The sequence below is a fragment of the Oncorhynchus mykiss genome, chromosome 9 (assembly GCF_013265735.2).
Source record: "Oncorhynchus mykiss isolate Arlee chromosome 9, USDA_OmykA_1.1, whole genome shotgun sequence".
NCBI classification, from domain to species: domain Eukaryota; kingdom Metazoa; phylum Chordata; class Actinopteri; order Salmoniformes; family Salmonidae; genus Oncorhynchus; species Oncorhynchus mykiss.
In genome coordinates, this window is record NC_048573.1 from 34449068 (window position 1) to 34467207 (window position 18140).

At 45.4% G+C, this 18140-nt stretch overlaps 1 protein-coding gene across 1 annotated transcript in view; it reads right to left on the minus strand.

The window, feature by feature from the left end:
- The window catches only part of LOC110531958 (solute carrier family 12 member 5), a 102361-nt gene that overhangs the window by 20000 nt on the left and 64221 nt on the right, over window positions 1-18140 (minus strand). Inside the window, exons 7-11 of the mRNA XM_036987843.1 lie at window positions 17501-17748; window positions 5025-5236; window positions 4638-4805; window positions 3667-3765; window positions 1489-1546 (exon numbers count right to left, since the gene is read on the minus strand). Of these exons, the coding sequence (XP_036843738.1) occupies window positions 1489-1546; window positions 3667-3765; window positions 4638-4805; window positions 5025-5236; window positions 17501-17748 (785 nt within the window). The remainder of the gene's footprint in view (window positions 1-1488; window positions 1547-3666; window positions 3766-4637; window positions 4806-5024; window positions 5237-17500; window positions 17749-18140) is intronic.

Below are 18140 nucleotides of genomic sequence, written 5' to 3' on the forward strand. Positions count from 1 at the left end.
TTCGTCGCGTCCACCCGGTCTTCCATGTCTCCTGTGTTAAGCCCGTTCTTCGCGCCCCCGCTCGTCTTCCCCCCCCCCCCCCCCATCCTTGTCGAGGGCGCACCTATCTACAGGGTCCGTAAAATCTTGGACATGCGTCCTCGGGGCCGTGGTCATCAGTACCTAGTTGACTGGGAGGGGTACGGTCCTGAGGAGAGGAGTTGGGTTCCCTCTCGGGACGTGCTGGACCGTGCGCTGATTGATGATTTCCTCCGTTGCCGCCAGGTTTCCTCCTCGAGTGCGCCAGGAGGCGCTCGGTGAGTGGGGGGGTACTGTCATGTACTGTCATGTTGTCTTGTCTCTGTCCTTTCCCTTCACCCTGTCTCCCTCTGCTGGTCGTGTTAGGTTACCTTTTCTCCCCCGCTTTCCCCCAGCTGTCCCTTGTCTCCTCTAACTACCCATTCACCCCGTTCCCCACCTGTTCCCTTTTTTCCCTCTGATTAGGTCCCAATATCTCTCTCTGTTTCTGCTCCTGTCCTTGTCGGATTCTTGTTTGTTTGTGTCATTCATGCCTGAACCAGACTGTCGTCATGTTTGCTGTAACCTTGTCCTGTCCTGTCGGAATCTGCCGGTCCATCTGAGCCTACCTATGTTTGGTAATTAAAGAAGCTCTGTTTAAGTTGATTCGCTTTTGGGTCCTCATTCACGCACCGTAACAGTTATTTGTTATTCTATGTTTTGTATCTGATTACATAGACAATTAGTGGGAGTATGCTAGTTACAGTCGCTAGTGAAAGTCTACACACCCCTTGCCACAGTCTTCACATTTTGCTGCCTTAAAATTACATCTGAAAAAGGGATTGATGTGTTGATTGCGTATGTCTTCATGCCCCAGAGTTAATATGGAGCAAAGCCCAGGTAATAACTTACCTAACCCTGGGACAGAGTTTTATTTTTCAGCAAGACAATTATACACATTTTAATGCCAATGTCACACCAGAATGGCTTTCCAAGAGGTGGTGAGGTTTCCTGAATGGTCCAGTCTCAGTCCTCACTTTAATCTACTTGAAAATCAGAGACAAGGTTTGAATATTGCTGTCCATCAATGATTCACAACCAAATTTACTGAGCTTGATCAATTTAAAAAAAAACAATGGATACATTGCCCTTAGAGTTGTGCAAGGTTGGTAAAATCTTATTCAAAAGTATTCACATCTGTAATGGCTGCCAAAGCTGCTTCAATCAAGTATGTACTCTACGGTGTGAAAACATATGCAATCAAGACATCTATTATTATCTTTATTATTAATAGTTTGGAGAAAAAATGTCACTTTGAAAATGTGGAGTAGGTTGTGTAGATCTGTAAAAAAAAAAAAAAATGTATTCCCTTTTAAGTTTTAATTTAAGGCAGAAAAATGGGAAGACTGTGCAAGAGGTTGTAGACTTTCACTAGGCACTGTATAGTAATAATGAAGGCAGTGGATGTATAGGAGAATAGTAATGACTCACTTGTCCCTCAGGACCACCCCTTCAATACAGGCCCCAAACAGGACCACTGCAGACATGTCTGAGAGAAGCAGTGAAGGAATACACCTGCAGACTGTCTCCCAAACAAAGTTAGCTGAGCGTTTACAAAAGCTCAAAGACATATACACCTAAATAAAGGATCAAATGCTTCATATGGTTTATTCAAACATTCAAATAAAGTATAGTTAATATTCCAGCGTATTATTGTCAGCAGTCCCTGAGAAAGTACAAATCAAATTTCAGCACAATGGACAGCACCGCTTCAGTAATACTGGCAGTGGACCATGTTTCAGAACCATGGACAGCTCCGCTTCCAGTAGAACTGCCAGGGGTAGTACAGTGCATTCCATTCACAAAGTAATCAGACCCCTTGACTTTTTCCACATTTTGTTACGTTACCGCCTTATTCTAAAATAGATTAAATAAAAATGTTTCCTCATCAAGCTACACACAATGCCCCATAATGACAAAGTGGAAACAGGTTTTTTGACATTTTTGCAAATGTATTACAAATAAAAAACAAAATTAACATAACATTCAGACCCTTTGCTATGAGACCCAAAATTGAGCTCATGTGCATCCTGTTTCCATTGATCATAGAGCTCCGAGACAGGATTGTCTTGAGGAAAAGATCTGGGGAAGGGTACCAAAAAATGTAGGCAACATTCAAGGTCCCCAAGAACACATTGGCCTTCATCATTCTTTAATGGAAGAAGTTTGGAACCACCAAGACTCTTCCAATAGCTGTCCGCTGACAATCAAAACTGAGCAATCGGGGGAGAAGGGCTTTGGTCAGGGAGGTGACCAAGAACCTGATGGTCACTCTGACAGACCTCCAGTGTCCCTCTGTGGAGATGGGATAACCTTCCAGAAAGACAACCTGCAGCACTCCACCAATCAGGTGTTTATTGTAGAGTGGCCAGACAGAAGCCACTTCTCAGTAAAAGGCACATTACAGGCTGCTTGGAGTTTGCCAAAAGGACTCTCAGACTATAAGAAACAAGATTCTCTGGTTGGATGAAACCAAGATTTAACTCTTTGGCCTAAACGACAAGCGTCACATCTGGAGGAAACCTGGCACCATCCCTACGGTGAAGCATGGTGCTTGCAGTATCATGCTGTTGGGATATTTTTCAGCGGTAGGGACTGGGAGACTATGCAGGATTGTGGGAAAGATGAATGGAGCAAAGTAAAGAGAGATCCTTGATAAAAATCTGCTCCAGAGCGCTCAGGACCTCAGAATGGGGCGAAGGTTCACGTTCCAATAGGATAATGATCCTAAACACACAGTCAAGACAATGCAGGAGTGGCTTCGGGACAAGTCTCTGAATGTCCTTGAATGGCCCAGCCAGAGCCCGGACTTGAAGCCGATCGAACGTCTCTGGAGAGACCTGAAAATTACTGTGCAGCGACGCTCCCCAACCAACCTGACAGGTTTTGAGAGGATCTTCAGAGAAGAATGGGAGAAACTCCCCAAATACAGGTGTGCCAAGCTTGTAGCGTCATACCCAAGAAGACGCGAGGCTGTAATCGCTGCCAAAGGTTCTTTATCAAAGTACTGAGTAAAGGGTCTGAATACTTATGTAAATGTAATATTTATGTTTTTTATTTGTAATAAACTTGCAAAATTGTCTAAAGACCTGTTTTTGCTTTGTCATTACTGGGTATTGTGTGTAGATTGAGGGGAAAAAACGATTTAATCAATTTTAGAATAAGGATGTCGTGCAACAAAATGTGGAAAAAGTCAAGGTGTCTGAATACTTTCCGAATGCACTGTATATACTGTGTTATAAACCGGGTGGTTCACGCCCTGAATGCTGATTGGTTGACAGCAGTGGTATATCAGACCGTATACCACAGGTATGACAAAACACTTATTTTTACTGCTCTAATTATGTTGGTAAACAGTTTATGATAGCAATACGGCACCTCGGGGGTTTGTGATATATGGCCAATATACCATAGGCTAAGGGCTGGGTCCAGGCACTCTGCATTGCGTTGTGCGTAAGAACAACCTTTAGCCGTGGTATGTATACTACATCCCCTCGGGCTTTATTGCTTAATTATAAACCGGGTGGTTTGAGCCCTGAATGCTGATTGGCTGAAAGGCGTGACCATCTACCACACCCCCTCACGCATTATGGCTTAAGCAAAGGATACACACTATAGAAGTCGTGGTGATGGCTGCTATGGTGCCTATGGGGATGGACTTCTGGGCATCACGCAGGTCTCCAGAGCGGTTAGAGCCAGCCATGATGCCTGGGAGGCAGAGGAACAGATACAAACAGGATTAAACAGGACCAATTCCCATCCTTCACACTTGATGTGAAATGGCTTGTCCTCTGTTTTACACGTTTAACTTTTTTCATTACACTGTGCTAGGAAGTGCTTTTTTGGAATTATGTGGTGCACATTTTCAGAAGTGAAAAAGTGTAGGCACAACAAAAAAACGAATCGAATTTTCGATAAAAGACCTTAACAAAACTTATTCTTTACTTGTAGCAACTGTGTTTTTAAAAATGATCCAGCAAACGGGTGCTGTGTTCAACAAACCAGGAGCATCTCTCACAAAACATGAGTACTGATAATACTATACTGTATGTCACAGAGCAAATGTTCATACACAATGGGCATTTTCTTCAGCTGTTATGCCATTGGGATGATAGTGGGAATGTGACTCATGTATTCCCCAGAATTTCTGCTGATGTGGTTTTTGGCAGCAATTCTACTTCCTCTCATTTCGCCCTATTCAGCTCCTTTTGTGTCATCAGTTGTGGAATGTATTTCTCTCTCTCTCTCTCTCTCTGCATTTGGGCCTGTGGAGAGACTCTCACGGCACTATTTGTCACCATGAAGTGGATATTACAACAGGAATAATGTTTCTCGCTGGTTTCCTTGGGTCTAGGAATGGTGCTTTTGATCTGGTATTTACTTTGAATTCATAAGGTAAGATCTTTAAATGTAATTATAATAACGTAATATAGGTTATTAGATAAATCAGGTTACTGCTTGGCTGAAACAAAAGCCTGTACCTATACTGTCCTTTTGGGATAAGCTTGACCTAGTCGGTCCCCAGCAGTGACCCCTGACCCTTGACCCAGTGACTGACCTGTTACCCAGCAGTGACTAACCTGTGACGGAGGGGAAGTAGATCCCCACCAGTAGGGTGAAGAAGCTGGTGATGTCAGCCAGGACGTAACGGTTGGAGTTGGTGATGACAGCTTCAGGGTCCTGCATGGCAGAGATCCCCCGCTTCTCCAAGAAGTCTCCCTTCTCCAGATAGTAACCAAACAGATTCTCTGTGTAGAGAGAGAGTAGAGAGAGAGTAGAGAGAGAGTAGAGAGAGAGAGAGTAGAGAGAGAGTAGAGAGAGAGAGAGAGAGAGAGAGAGAGAGAGAGAGAGAGAGAGAGAGAGAAATGCACATCATAACAATTTACATACCTTTTGTGGAGTACCAGTACATCGCTCTACTACAGACTACATTTGATTACAATACATTCTGAGTGGGCACCTCTTACCAGCCAGTATACCACTGCTGACCCCTGGGATACCCTGGATCTCAGAGACATTGTTGTTTGCAAAGTATTCGTCACAGGTAGCATTGAGGAACTCGGAGTCACAGAAAATCTTCCACAGTTTGGTGGTGACTGTGCCGTTGTCCCGCTCAATGACCTTGGCACAAACGTCAAATCCCTTGGAGATCAGAGTACGGTTCCCCAGGATACACACGCTGTAGGGGGTAGGACAGACATTACATAATCATTAGCTCCTTATTTATTTAGAGGTTGGGGAAAGCACAACATAAATCAACATAAATATGCAAGGCACATGGCTTGATTGAGTGAATGAAGTAAACATTAAACAAACAAATCAAAATCCGCTGGTTGCTTTGAGTTTATGGCTAGAGACAAGGTCATCATGGTTTTGTTTGTTTGGTTTGTAAAGCTCCGAAAGCTTTAAAGCTGGAACCCTTAACTGGTGAAATTGCTATGTCCGTTTGAGATATTACAACAACAAAGAAGTTACTGCAAACAACAAATATTGTTTTTTCCCCCTCAGACATCATTGCACTAGGACAGCAGAATATGCACTGCAATTTATTTGACCACGCTGCCGAATGCTCTTCTCTTCCGTTTTCATAAACAAAACAAAAATAATAACAAATACACTGGGGTGAACAGTGGCACTGTTTCCCCTAACGCGTATTTAATCTTTAAGGGACAGTTTGAAAATGACTGGGGGAGGAGGGAGTCAGAGACCACTCAGAGGTCAGAGAAGTAAGTGAACGTCATGGTCATCTCGTTTTTGGCATGCTGGATGCCCTATGCCACAGTGGCCTGTTACATCTTTACCAATCAAGGAACCAACTTCAGCCCTGTCATGATGACCATCCCAACCTTCTTTGCCAAGAGTGCTGCCCTCTACAACCCAGTCATCTATACTGAGTGTACAAAACATTATGAATCTGCTCTTTCCATCACGTAGACTGACCAGGTGAATCCAGGTGAACGCTATTATCCCTTATTGACGTCACTTGTTAAATTCATTTCAATCAGCACAGACGAAGGTGGAGGAGGCATGATAAAGAAGGATGTTTAAACCTTGAGATAATTGAGAGATTGATTGTGTCTGTGTGCTATTCAGTGGGTGGTTGAGCAAGACAAAAGATTTAAGAGCCTTTGAACGGGGTATGGTACGTAGTAGGTGCAAAAACGCACCGGTTTGTATCAAGAACTGCAACGCTGCTGGATTTTTCTCTTTCCCATGAGTATCAAGAATGGTTCACCACCAAAGGACATCCAGCCAACTTGACACAACTGTGGGGAGCATTGGAGTCAACATGGGCCAAAAAAGGGTGCAACTCAATATTAGGAATGTGTTCTTAATGTTTTGTACACTCAGGTGTTCTTAATGTTTTTTAAATTCAGTTACTAGGGTGGAGGGTGGTCCAAAATAGTTTTTTTTTAAAGCTTTTGGGAGGATTTAGTGTGTGTTTTTATTCGGCATGGGAGGGTAGTGCATTTTCCTCCTGGTTTACATTCACTATTTTGCAGGCTTTACTATATAATAGATTCCATCTTATGCAAATTTCCTCATCTGCTTCCCTTATGCACTATGCTAACTATACCACATGTCAATATAGTCTATCTTGTCCTCTATCCACTATTCATAGTGGCAGAAGTGGTAGGTGGATTGTTTGTCCAGATCTGCAATAGGCTAACTAGCAATCATACCACACATAAATAATTTAAGCTGCCCCAATTTTATAGACAGTGGGGCAAAAAAGTATTTAGTCAGCCACCAATTGTGCAAGTTCTCCCACTTAAAAAGATGAGAGAGGCCTGTAATTTTCATCATAGGCACACTACTATGACAGACAAAATGAGAAAAAAAATCCAGAAAATCACATTGTAGGATTTTTAATGAATTTATTTGCAAATTATGGTGGAAAATAAGTATTTGGTCACCTACAAACAAGCAAGATTTCTGGCTCTCACAGACCTGTAACTTCTTCTTTAAGAGGCTCCTCTGTCCTCCACTCATTACCTGTATTAATGGCACCTGTTTGAACTTGTTATCAGTATAAAAGACACCTGTCCACAACCTCAAACAGTCACACTCCAAACTCCACTATGGCCTGATCACCTATTCTCTGTTGTCCTGCACTTGACTTGAATGATCAGCAGCGAAAACCCTGACAGAATTCCACATCCACCATGGAGTCAGCAGGAGCAGGTAGCCCGGTCAGAGGAGTCGAGGAGCACGTCTGAGAATACTCGGCGATGCTGCAACATCTCGGCACCACGATGGATTGCGTTGTCCAGTCCATGGACCGCTGGGAGAGACAGGGACTCTCCAGCGCCTCGACCAGCACAACCGGGGTTACCTCTACCCGTCCCTCCTGGATCCAGTCCCAGTGGGATGCGTCTCTCCCTTCCCAGGGAGTATGATGGGACGACAGCACGGTGCCAGGGGTTCCTATTACAGCTGGACCTATACCTGGCCACCGTTCACCCAGCTCCCTCGGGAAGGGAGAGGTTGTCCGCCCTCATCTCATGCCTCTCGGGGAGAGCTCTGCAAACTCCGTGTGGGGAGAAGGAGAAGCGGCGTTGGATCACCTTGAGAAGTTCACCCGCCGCTTCAGGGCAGTCTTCGACCATCCGCCCTAGGGTAGAGTGGCAGGGGAACGGCTCTTCCACCTGAGGCAGGGGACGAGGAGCACCCAGGAGTTCGCCCTGGAATTTTGGACCTTGGCAGCCGGAGCAGGATGGAACGACAGACTCCCTAAATTCTATCAGCATATTGATTGTGCTACCAGGGCTTGTAAAACCCTGGATCATTGATATTCTAACTTCCACAAGGCCCTCCCCCACCCTCTTTTTGGAAAAGCTGATCACGACCCCATTTTGTTGCTCCCAGCCTATAGACAAAGACTAAAACAGGAAGCTCCCGTTCAACGCTGGTCCGACCAATCTGATCCCACGCTTCAAGATTGCTTCGATCACATGGATTGGGATATGTTCTGCACTGCGTCAAACAACAACATTGACGAATATGCTGATTCGGTGAGCAAGTTTATTAGCAAGTGCATCAGCAATGTCGTACCCACAGCAACAATTTACCTGTTTGGGGTAGCAGGCAGCATTTTCACTTTTGGATAAATAGCATGCCCAAACTGAACTGCCTCCTACTCTGTCCCAGAACCTAATGTATGCATATTATTATTAGTATTGGATAGAAAACACTCTGAAGTTTCTAAAACTGTTTGAATCATGTCTTTGAGTATAACAGAACTTATTTAGCAGGCAAAATCCCGAGGACAGACAATTCAGATTTTAAAAAAAATTTGATTAAAAAAAAATCACTGTCTTTTCAATAGATTTTCATGGGGAATCCAGAATTCTAATCTACTTTCCTGCAGTTCCTGCCGCTTCCACTTGATGTCACCAGTTTGTAGAAACAAATTTCCTTTGTGTAATGAAGAAGTACCATAGCTCAGAACGAGAGTCACTTCATGTGTACATTTTGATAGAGGCACGTAACCAGAAAAGTAGCGTCAGTTTGTTTTGCTCCTGTATTGAACACAGATCATCCCGTCTTCAATTTGATCGATTATATACGTTTAGAAATACCTAAAGTTGTATGACAAAAGTAGTTTAAAAGGTTTTGGCAAAGTTGACAGGTAACTTTTGAGATATTTTGTAGCGACGTTGCGTAAGTTGGAAGTGGTGTTTTTCTGGATCAAACATGGCAAATAAATGGACATTTTGGATATGTATCGACGTAATTAATCGAACAAAAGGACAATTTGTGATGTTTATGGGACATATAGGAGTGCCAACAAAAGAAGCAGGCATGATTTATATTTTAATTCTGCGTTTTGTGTCGTGCCTGCAGAGTTGAAATATGCTACTCTCTCATTGTTTACTGTTGTGCTATCATCAGAAAATAGCATCTTATGCTTTCGCCGAAAAGCCTTTTTGAAATATGACAAATTAAAGTGTAGCTTTAATTTGATATCTTGCATGTGTAATTTAATGAAAGTTAGATTTTTATAGAAATGTATTTGAATTTGGCGCTCTGCATTTTCCCTGGCTATTGGCTATGCGGGACACAAGCATCCCCTCTACTCCAGAGAGGTTAAAACATTCCCAAACTAGAAACCGCGGATTGATGGCAGCATTCGTCCGTAACTGAAAGTGCGAACCACTGCTTTTAACCAGGGCAAGGTGACCGGAAACATGACCGAATACAAACATTGCCTCTGCAAGGCAATTAAACAAGGTAAGTGTCAGTATAGAGACAAACTAGACTCGCAATTCAAGGGCTCAGACACAAGAGGTATGTGTCAGGGTCTACAGGGTCTACAATCACGGATTACAAAAAGAAAACCAATCCCGTCGCGAACTAGGATGTCTTGCTCCCATACAGACTAAACAACTTCTTTGCTAGCTTTGAGGACAATACAGTGCCAATGACACGTCCCGCTACCAAGACCTTTGGATTCTCCTTCACGGCAGCCGACATGATTAAAACATTTAAACGTGTTAACCCTCGCAGGGCTGCAGGCCCAGAGAGCATCCCCAGCCGCGTCCTCAGAGCATGCGATGACCAGCTGGCTGGTGTGTTTACGGACATATTCAATCAATCCTTATCCCAGTCTGCTGTTCCCACATGCTTCAAGAGGGCCACCATTGTTCCTGTTCCCAAGAAAGCTAAGGTAGCTGAGTTAAACGACTACCGCCCCGTAGCACTCACTTCCGTCATCATGAAGTGCTTTGAGAGACTAGTCAAGGACCATAACACCTCCACCCTACCTGACACCCTAGACCCACTCCAATTTACTTACCTCCCCAATAGGTCCACAGACGATGCAATCGCAACCACACTGCACACTGCCCTAACCCATCTGGACAAGACGAATACCTATGTGAGAATGCTGTTCATCGACTTAGCTTAGCATTTAACACCATAGTACCCTCCAAACTCATCATCAAGCTCGAGATGCTGGGTCTCGACCCTGCCCTGTGCAACTGCGTACTGGACTTCCTGATGGGCAGCCCCCAGGCAGTGAGGGTAGGTAACAACATCTCCACCCCGCTGATACTCAACACTGGGGCCCCACAAGGGTGCGTTCTGAGCCCTCTCCTGTACTCCCTGTTCACCCACGACTGTGTGCCATGCACGTCTCCAACTCAATCATCAAGTTTTCAGACGACACTACAGTGGTAGGCTTGATTACCAACAACGACGAGACGGCCTACAGAGAGGAGGTGAAGGCCCTCGGAGTGTGGTGTCAGGAAAATAACCTCACACTCAACGTCAACAAAACAAAGGAGACGATTGTGGACTTCAGCAAACAGCAGAGGGAGCACCCCCCTATCCACATCGATGGGACAGTAGTGGAGAGGGTAGTAAGTTTTAAGTTCCTCGGCGTACACATCATGGACAAACTGAATTGGTCCACCCACACAGACAGCGTTGTGAAGAAGGCGCAGCAGCGCCTCTTCAACCTCAGGAGGCTGAATAATTTTTTTTGTCACCAAAAGCGCTGACAAACTTTTACAGATGCACAATCGAGAGGATCCTGTCGGGCTGTATCACCGCCTGGTACGGCAACTGCTCCGCCCACAACCGGAAAGCTCTCCAGAGGGTCGTGAGGTCTGCACAACGCATCACCGAGGGCAAACTACCTGCCCTCCAGGACACCTACACCACCCGATGTCACAGGAAGGCCATAAAGATCATCAAGGACAACAACCACCTGAGCCATTGCCTGTTCACCACGCTATCATCCAAAAGGCGAGGTCAGTACAGGTGCATCAAAGCAGAGACCGAGACACTGAAAAACAGCTTCTATCTCAAGGCCATCAGACTGTTAAACAGCCACCACTAACATTGAGTGGCTGCTGCCATGTAAAAAATGTATCACTAGCCACTTTAAACTGTGCCACTTTTATGTTTACATACCATACATTACTCATCTCTCATGTATATACTGTTCTTGATACCATCTACTGCATCTTGCCCATGCCGTTCTCTACCATCACTCATTCATATATCTTTATGTACATATTCTTCATCCCTTTAAACTTGTGTGTATAAGGTAGCTGTTGCGAAATTGTTTTGTTAGATTAGTCGTTGGCTATTACTGCATTGTCGCAACTAGAAGCACAAGCATTTCGCTACACTCGCATTAACATCTGCTAACCATGTGTATGTGACAAATACAATTTGATTTGATTTGACCACTCGCTTGCGCGAGGACTTCCATTGGGAGTTGGACTGCAGGGATGCCACCATCACGTTTGACCAACTGGTGGATCTGTCCATATGGTTGGATAACCTGCTGGTCACCTGCGGATGTCCAGAGATGGCTCTGTTGGTTCGAGCTTCCATTACCACCACTCCATTACCACCACTGCCAATGGAGCTGGGAGGGGCTGCCCTTAGGGAGGCTGGAGGAGGGGCCTTCACGTGCACCATCTGTGGCCGCAGAGGGCACACTGCCGGTCAGTGCCGGGTTGGTACCTCTGGGAGTCGCGGCAGCAGGCAGGGCTCTCTGGTGTCACCCCAGATGAGTCTGCACCACTCTCATCCAGAGTCCTCTGTTGTGCACCTGTTTGTACCGGTTTGCTGTCCTGAATTTTCCCCGCATTATCAATATAAGGCGCTCGTCGATTCAGGCTGGGAATTTTGTCGACAGAGCGTTCGCCCTTAGTTTAGGGATCTACATTATTCCTGTGGTTAGTCCCTTCCCGGTACACGCTCTGGGATAGTCGACCATTAGGGTCCGGGTTAATCAGGGAATCCACCATCTCCCTGACCGTGGTAACGCAGGGGGGTCACGAGGAGAGAATCAGTCTCTTCCTCATTGACTCTCCTGCATTTCACCTGGTACTAGGCCTTCCCTGGTTGGTTCGTCATGACCCCACCATTCCATGGCAACAGAGGGCTCGGGGAGGTGCATCATCGGGGAGGTGCATCGGGGAGGTGCATCATCGGGGAGGTGTGTAGGGGTTCCCGTTGGTGCTACCACGGTGGTAAGTCCAGACCAGGTCTCAACGTGCTCATTCCCCCAGAATATGTCGATTTGGCTCTCAACTCCTCCAAAAAGGCAACTTAATTACCACCCCATCGACGGGGGGATTGTGCGATAAAACTCCTGGTAGACGCTACATTTCCCAGGAGTAACATGTATCCCCTGTCGCAAGTGGAGACGGTGGCTATGGAGACATATGTCTCTGAATCCCTGCGTCAGGGGTACATTCGGTCCTCCACTTCACCCGCCTCCTTGAGTTTATTTTTCGTGAAGAAGAAGGAGGGAGGTCTGCGCCCGTGCATTGGCTATCGAGGTCTAAATCAAATCACGGTGAGGTACAGTTAACCGCTACCTCTCATCGACACGGCGATTGAGTCAATGCACTTCTTCACTAAACTGGATCTCAGGAGCACTTACAACCTGGTGCGTATCCGGGAGGGAGACGAGTGGAAGACGACGTTTAGTACCACCTCAGGGCATTATGAGTACCTCGTCATGCCGTACGGGTTTTCCAATCCTTTGTAATGAAAATTTCAGGGAGCTGCACGGGCAGGGTATAGTGGTATATATCGATGACATTCTGATATACACTATCTCCTGCCCGTGACCAGTTCTATTGAGCCCACATGTCACCCTCCTCTGGTCATCCGGGGATCGGTTGGACGGTGCGCTGTCTGAGTGGGAAGTACTGGTGGCCTACCTTGGCAAAGGACGTGAGAGTTTATGTTTCCTCCTGCTCGGTGTGCGCCCACTGTAAGGTCCCTAGACACCTGCCCAGAGGTAAGCTATCGCTGCTCTCTTGCACTTGACTCGAATGACCAGCAGCGAAAACCCTGACACTCGTGTTTCTCTCGTGTTTCCCTTACCCGTTCCACAATGGCCTTGGTCACACCTGTCGGTGGATTTTCTGACCGATCTTCCCTCACAGGGAAACACATGAGTCCTGTTGTTTCCTCCATCTGTCCAGTCTCCCTACGGCCCTACAGACTGTGGAGGCCTTGTTTACACATGTCTTCTGGCACTACTGGGTGCCTGAAGATATAGTGTCTGATCGCGATCCCCAGTTCACTTCGAGAGTCTGGAGGGCGTTCATGGAACATCTGGGGGTCTCGATCAGCCTCACCTCAGGTTTTCACCCCGAGAGTAATGGGCAGGTGGAGAGAGTGAACCAGGATGTGGGCAGGTTTCTGCGGTCTTATTTATTGCCAGGACCGGACGGGGGAGTGGGCGGCGTTCGTGCCCTGGGCTGAGATGGCGCAGAACTCGCTCCGCCACTCCTCCACCAACCTCTCCCCCTTTCAGTGGGTATTGGGGTACCAGCCGGTTATGGCACCTTGGCATCAGAGTCAGACCGAGGCTCCTGCGGTGGACGACTAGTTCAGGCGCGCGGAGGAGACATGGAAAGCCGCCCCTGTTCACCTCAAGCAGGCTGCGCTGTGGCAAAAAAACAATCGCGGACCTTCACCACAGTGAGGCCCGAAACCTGCCGGAAGCTGGGCCCGCGGTTTGTGGGTCCATTCAAAATCTTGAGGAGTGAACGAGGTATGTTACAGGTTACAGCTTCCCCCCGATTACCATATTAACCCCTCGTTCCATGTGTCTCTCTCTCTCTCGTTCGTCCCATCCTGGATACGAGGTGTCGGGAGGGGGGCCTTCAGTACCTCGTGGAGTGGGAGGAGCACGGTCCGGAGGAGAGGTGCTGGGTTCCGGTGGCCCTGAAACCCTGAAATGCTGCAGGCGTTCCACCGTCCCCGGCCTGATCGCCCTGCGCCTCGCCCTCCGGGTCGTCCCAGAGTCAGCTGCGTGTCAATTCCTCTGTTCCCCCCATGTCTTTGTGTGGAATTGTTTTTGTTTTGTGTTTATTGTATCGAGCCAGTCTGTTTTTTTCACCCTGGGCATTGCCTGTACCCTATTGGGGAAACCCTTTTTGTGAAACTTATGGTTGTATTCTTGACGGTATTTTGTGCTTGTCACTTTTGCCGGTTGGCTTGAATTGTAGCTGTTTGCGCCCGTCTTTTATTTCTCTTGGAAAAGTCTCCTGATCACCTATCTCTGCTCTCTTGCACTTGACTCGAATGACCAGCAGCGAAAACCCTGACACTCGTGTTTCTCTATTCTGACTATTAACTCTAGAAAAGCTGGGCATCGAGCAATGTGTTCTGAGCCAAAGTCAAAACAATAAAATAAATGCGTCATTTTACTGTAAAAAAAAAATCAAAAAACACCACAATTCAAATGTTATACAACATCATAAAGAAATTAATTTTAATTTTGTTAAGGGAGGACTTTAGAAGCAAAAAAAATGAATACATTTTATTTCAAAAGAACATAAAATTATAGTTGTATTATGTTACTAGTCTGCTTTAGTGGCCTATGGCTATACTTCTGCAAGTTGTCACTTGTAGAATGCATGGAACAACAGATGTAATATTCTACAAAAAGTGATATTTTGAAATAGAGCGCATCCCTTACTTTTAAGAGTTGTTTGGCAAATAAACAGTACCATTCAAAAGTTTGGACACACCTACTCATTCAAGGGTTTTTCTTTATGTTTACTATTTTCTACATTGTAGAATAATAGTGAATACATAAAAACTATAATAACACATGTAGTAACCAAAAAAGTGCTGATCAAATAAAAATACATTTTATATTTGAGATTCTTCGAAGTAGCCACCCTTTGCCTTGATGACAGCTTATCACACTATTGGCATTCTCTCAAACAGCTTAATGAGGTAGTCAGCTGGAATGCATTTCAATTAACAGGTGTGCCTTGTTAAAAGTTATTTTGTGGAATTTATTTCCTTCTTAATGCATTTGAGCCAATCAGATGTGTTGTGACAAGGTAGGGGTGGTATACAAAAGATAGCCAGCCCTATTTGGTAAAATACCAAGTCCATATTATGGCAAGAACAGCTCAAACAAGCAAAGTGAAACGACAGTCCATCATTACTTTAAGACATGACGATCAGTCAACATGGAAAAGTTCAAGAAATTTTAACGTTTCTTCAAGCGCAGTCACAAAAACCATTCAGCGCTATGATGAAACTGTCTCTCATGAGGACTGCCACAGGAAAGGACAACCCATCCTCTGCTGCAGAGGATAAGTTCATTAGAATTACCAGCCTCAGAGATTGCAGCACACTTAACCAGCATGGCTACCACAGCATTCTGCAGCGATACGTCATTCCATCTGGTTTGCGTTTAGTGGGATTATCAATTGTTTTTCAATAGGACAATGACTCAACACACCTCCAGGCTTTGTAAGGGATATTTGAACAAGAAGGGGAGTGATGGAGTGCTTTATCAGATGACCTTGCCTCCACAATCGACCGACCTCAACCCAGTTGATATGGTTTGGTGAGAGTTGGACTGCAGAGTGAAGGAAATGCTAGCCAACAATTGCTGAGCATATTTTGGAACTCCTTCAAGACTGTTGGAAATTAATTCCAGGTGAAGCTGGTTGAGATAATGCCAAGAGTGTGCAAAGCTGTCATCAAGGCACAGGGTGGCTACTTTGAAGAATCTCAAAAATAAAATATATTTTGATTTGTTTAACACTATTTTTACTGTTTTCTACATTGTAGAATAATAGTGAAGACATCAAAACTATGAAATACGACAAATGGAGTCATGTAGTAACCAAAAAAAGAAAAATCCTTGAATGAGTAGGTGTGTCTGTCACACCCTGATCTGTTTAACCTGTCTTTGTGCTCTTCATTATCCCCAGTGTATTTATACCTGTGTTCTCGGTTTGTCTGTTGCCAGTTCGTCTTGTCTTGTCAGATCTTACCAGTCTGTTTTCCCGGCTCCCTGCTTTCTCAAGTTCTGTTCCCTAGTTTCCCCAGTTCTGACCATTCTGCCTGACCTGACCCCGAGCCTGCCTGTTGAGCTCTACCTGCTTGACTGACCCGTTTACAAACTTCTGCCTGTCCTTACCCTGAGCCTGCCTGCTGTTCTTTACCTTATTGTGTCTACCCTGGATTACAGACCTCTGCCTGCCTTTGACCTATCTTTTGCCTGCCCCCTGTTTGGGTCAATAAATCTGTTACTCTAGTTGTCTGCATCCGGGTCTTATTCTGAGTTCTTATAGTGTCCAAACTTTTGACTTGTACTATATGTGTTTTAGAAACCTTGTAAGAACCTGCTCTTTCCATTATGAAATCAAAACGTCTTACCTCCATGAAGGATAATTTGAAAAAATTGGTAAGCCCTGTTGTCTTCTTTGTCAATTACCCACGCTGTTCTGCTATCTCTTCATTCACATTTTAGCGCCCGGCTCTGCAGACGTGCGCAAGGAGTGTGGATGAAATGATTGAATAACATGTGCATGTCAATTTATTTTGGAACGCTCGCACAAGCAACGTGTTGTTGAAATCCAAACAAATAAAATAGTATTTGTCTCGTGCTTTGTAAACAACAGGTGTTGACTAACAGTGAAATGCTTACTTACTGGCCCTTCCCAACAACGCAGAGAGAACTTTTTGAAATAATAGCACAATAATAACATGAGGAATAAATACACAATGAGTAACGATAACTTGGCAATATACTCATGTTCGAGTAACGAGTCAATGTGCAGAAGTACGAGGTGTTTGAGGTAGATATGTACACATAGGTAGGGATATGGCGACCAGGCAACAGGGTAGATGATAAACATTAGTAGAAGCAGCATATGTGATGAGTTAAAAGAGTTAGTGCAAAAAGGGTCAATGCAGATAGTCTGGGTAGCTTTAATTGGATAACCATTTGACAGTCTTATGGCTTGGGGGTGGAAACTTTTGAGGGTCCTGTTGATTCCGGACTTGGTGCATCGGTACCACTTGCCGTGCAGTAGCAAAAAGAACAGACTATGACTTGGGTAGCTGGAGACAATTTTTAGGACCTTCCTTTGATGGTGCAGCTGTATAACTTGCTGAATTTTTTCAGTCCTCCTGAGTGGGAAGAGCCTTTGTCGTGCCTTCTTCATGACTGTGTTGGGGTGTGTGGACCTTAGTGATATTGACTCTGAGGGACTTGAAGCTCTCAACATGCTCAACTACAGCCCATCAATGTGGATGGGGGTGTGCTCGGCCCTCCATTTCCTTTAGTCCATGCGCAGCTCCTTTGTCTTGCTGATGTTAATGGTGAGGTTGTTGTCCTGGCACCACACTGCCAGGTCACTAACCTTCTCTGTATAGGCCGTCTCATCGTCATTGGTGTTCAGCTCAACCACCGTTGTGTCGTCAGCAAACTTAATGATGGTGTTGGAGTCGTGTGCGGCCATGAGTGAACAGGGAGTGCAGGAGGGGACTTTGCACGCACCCCTGAGGGGCCCCCATGTTGAGGGTTATTGTCTGGTTTGGGTGTAAGTGAGCAACAGCAGGAAAACGTTTTGGAAGCACCAATGTGTATGGGAGAGCATTTAAAGGACACCAGCATGCACCAGCACAAGGCTCAGGTCAAACTTACGGGAAAACAGGGGGTTCAAAGGCCGTCTTGATGACCCCAGCATAGACAGCCAGGATGGACAGAATGACGCAGGCCAGGAAGACCAGAGCCAGCTTGTTGACATATTTGACCCCCACAAACACCACCGTGGCCATGAAACTGAGCACAATGGTGCCGTATACACGCATGTTGTTCAGCATCGCTGCCTCCATATCAGCACCCTCCAGACCCTCCATCTTAAAAATGGCTGCCTGGGGGAGGATGTAGATCTGGAGAAGGGAAAGATGGAGGAAGAGAGAGAAAGGGAGGTGGAGGGAAAAGGAGAGAGGAAGAGAAAAGAGAGTAAGAATAGGATGGAGGGAGAGAAAGGGTGTGTTAAAAATGACATGGTGGGACGAGGATGGAGGGAGAGTGGGAGCGAGCGACAGAAAAGGATGAGGAGAAAAAAGGAAGCAGGGAGTGAGTGAGAGGGTGTGGGAATAGATATCAGATATTATCTCAAACATTGGAAAAATCATATAAATGTAATGGATAATGGATTTCTTTTATATCATTATAATGGCACAGACAAGGCACTAACAAATGAACAGTTTTCTGTGAGTGTGACAGCTTGCTTGATTAATCAATTATAATTTAGATATTATCAGGAATTGCAACAGCT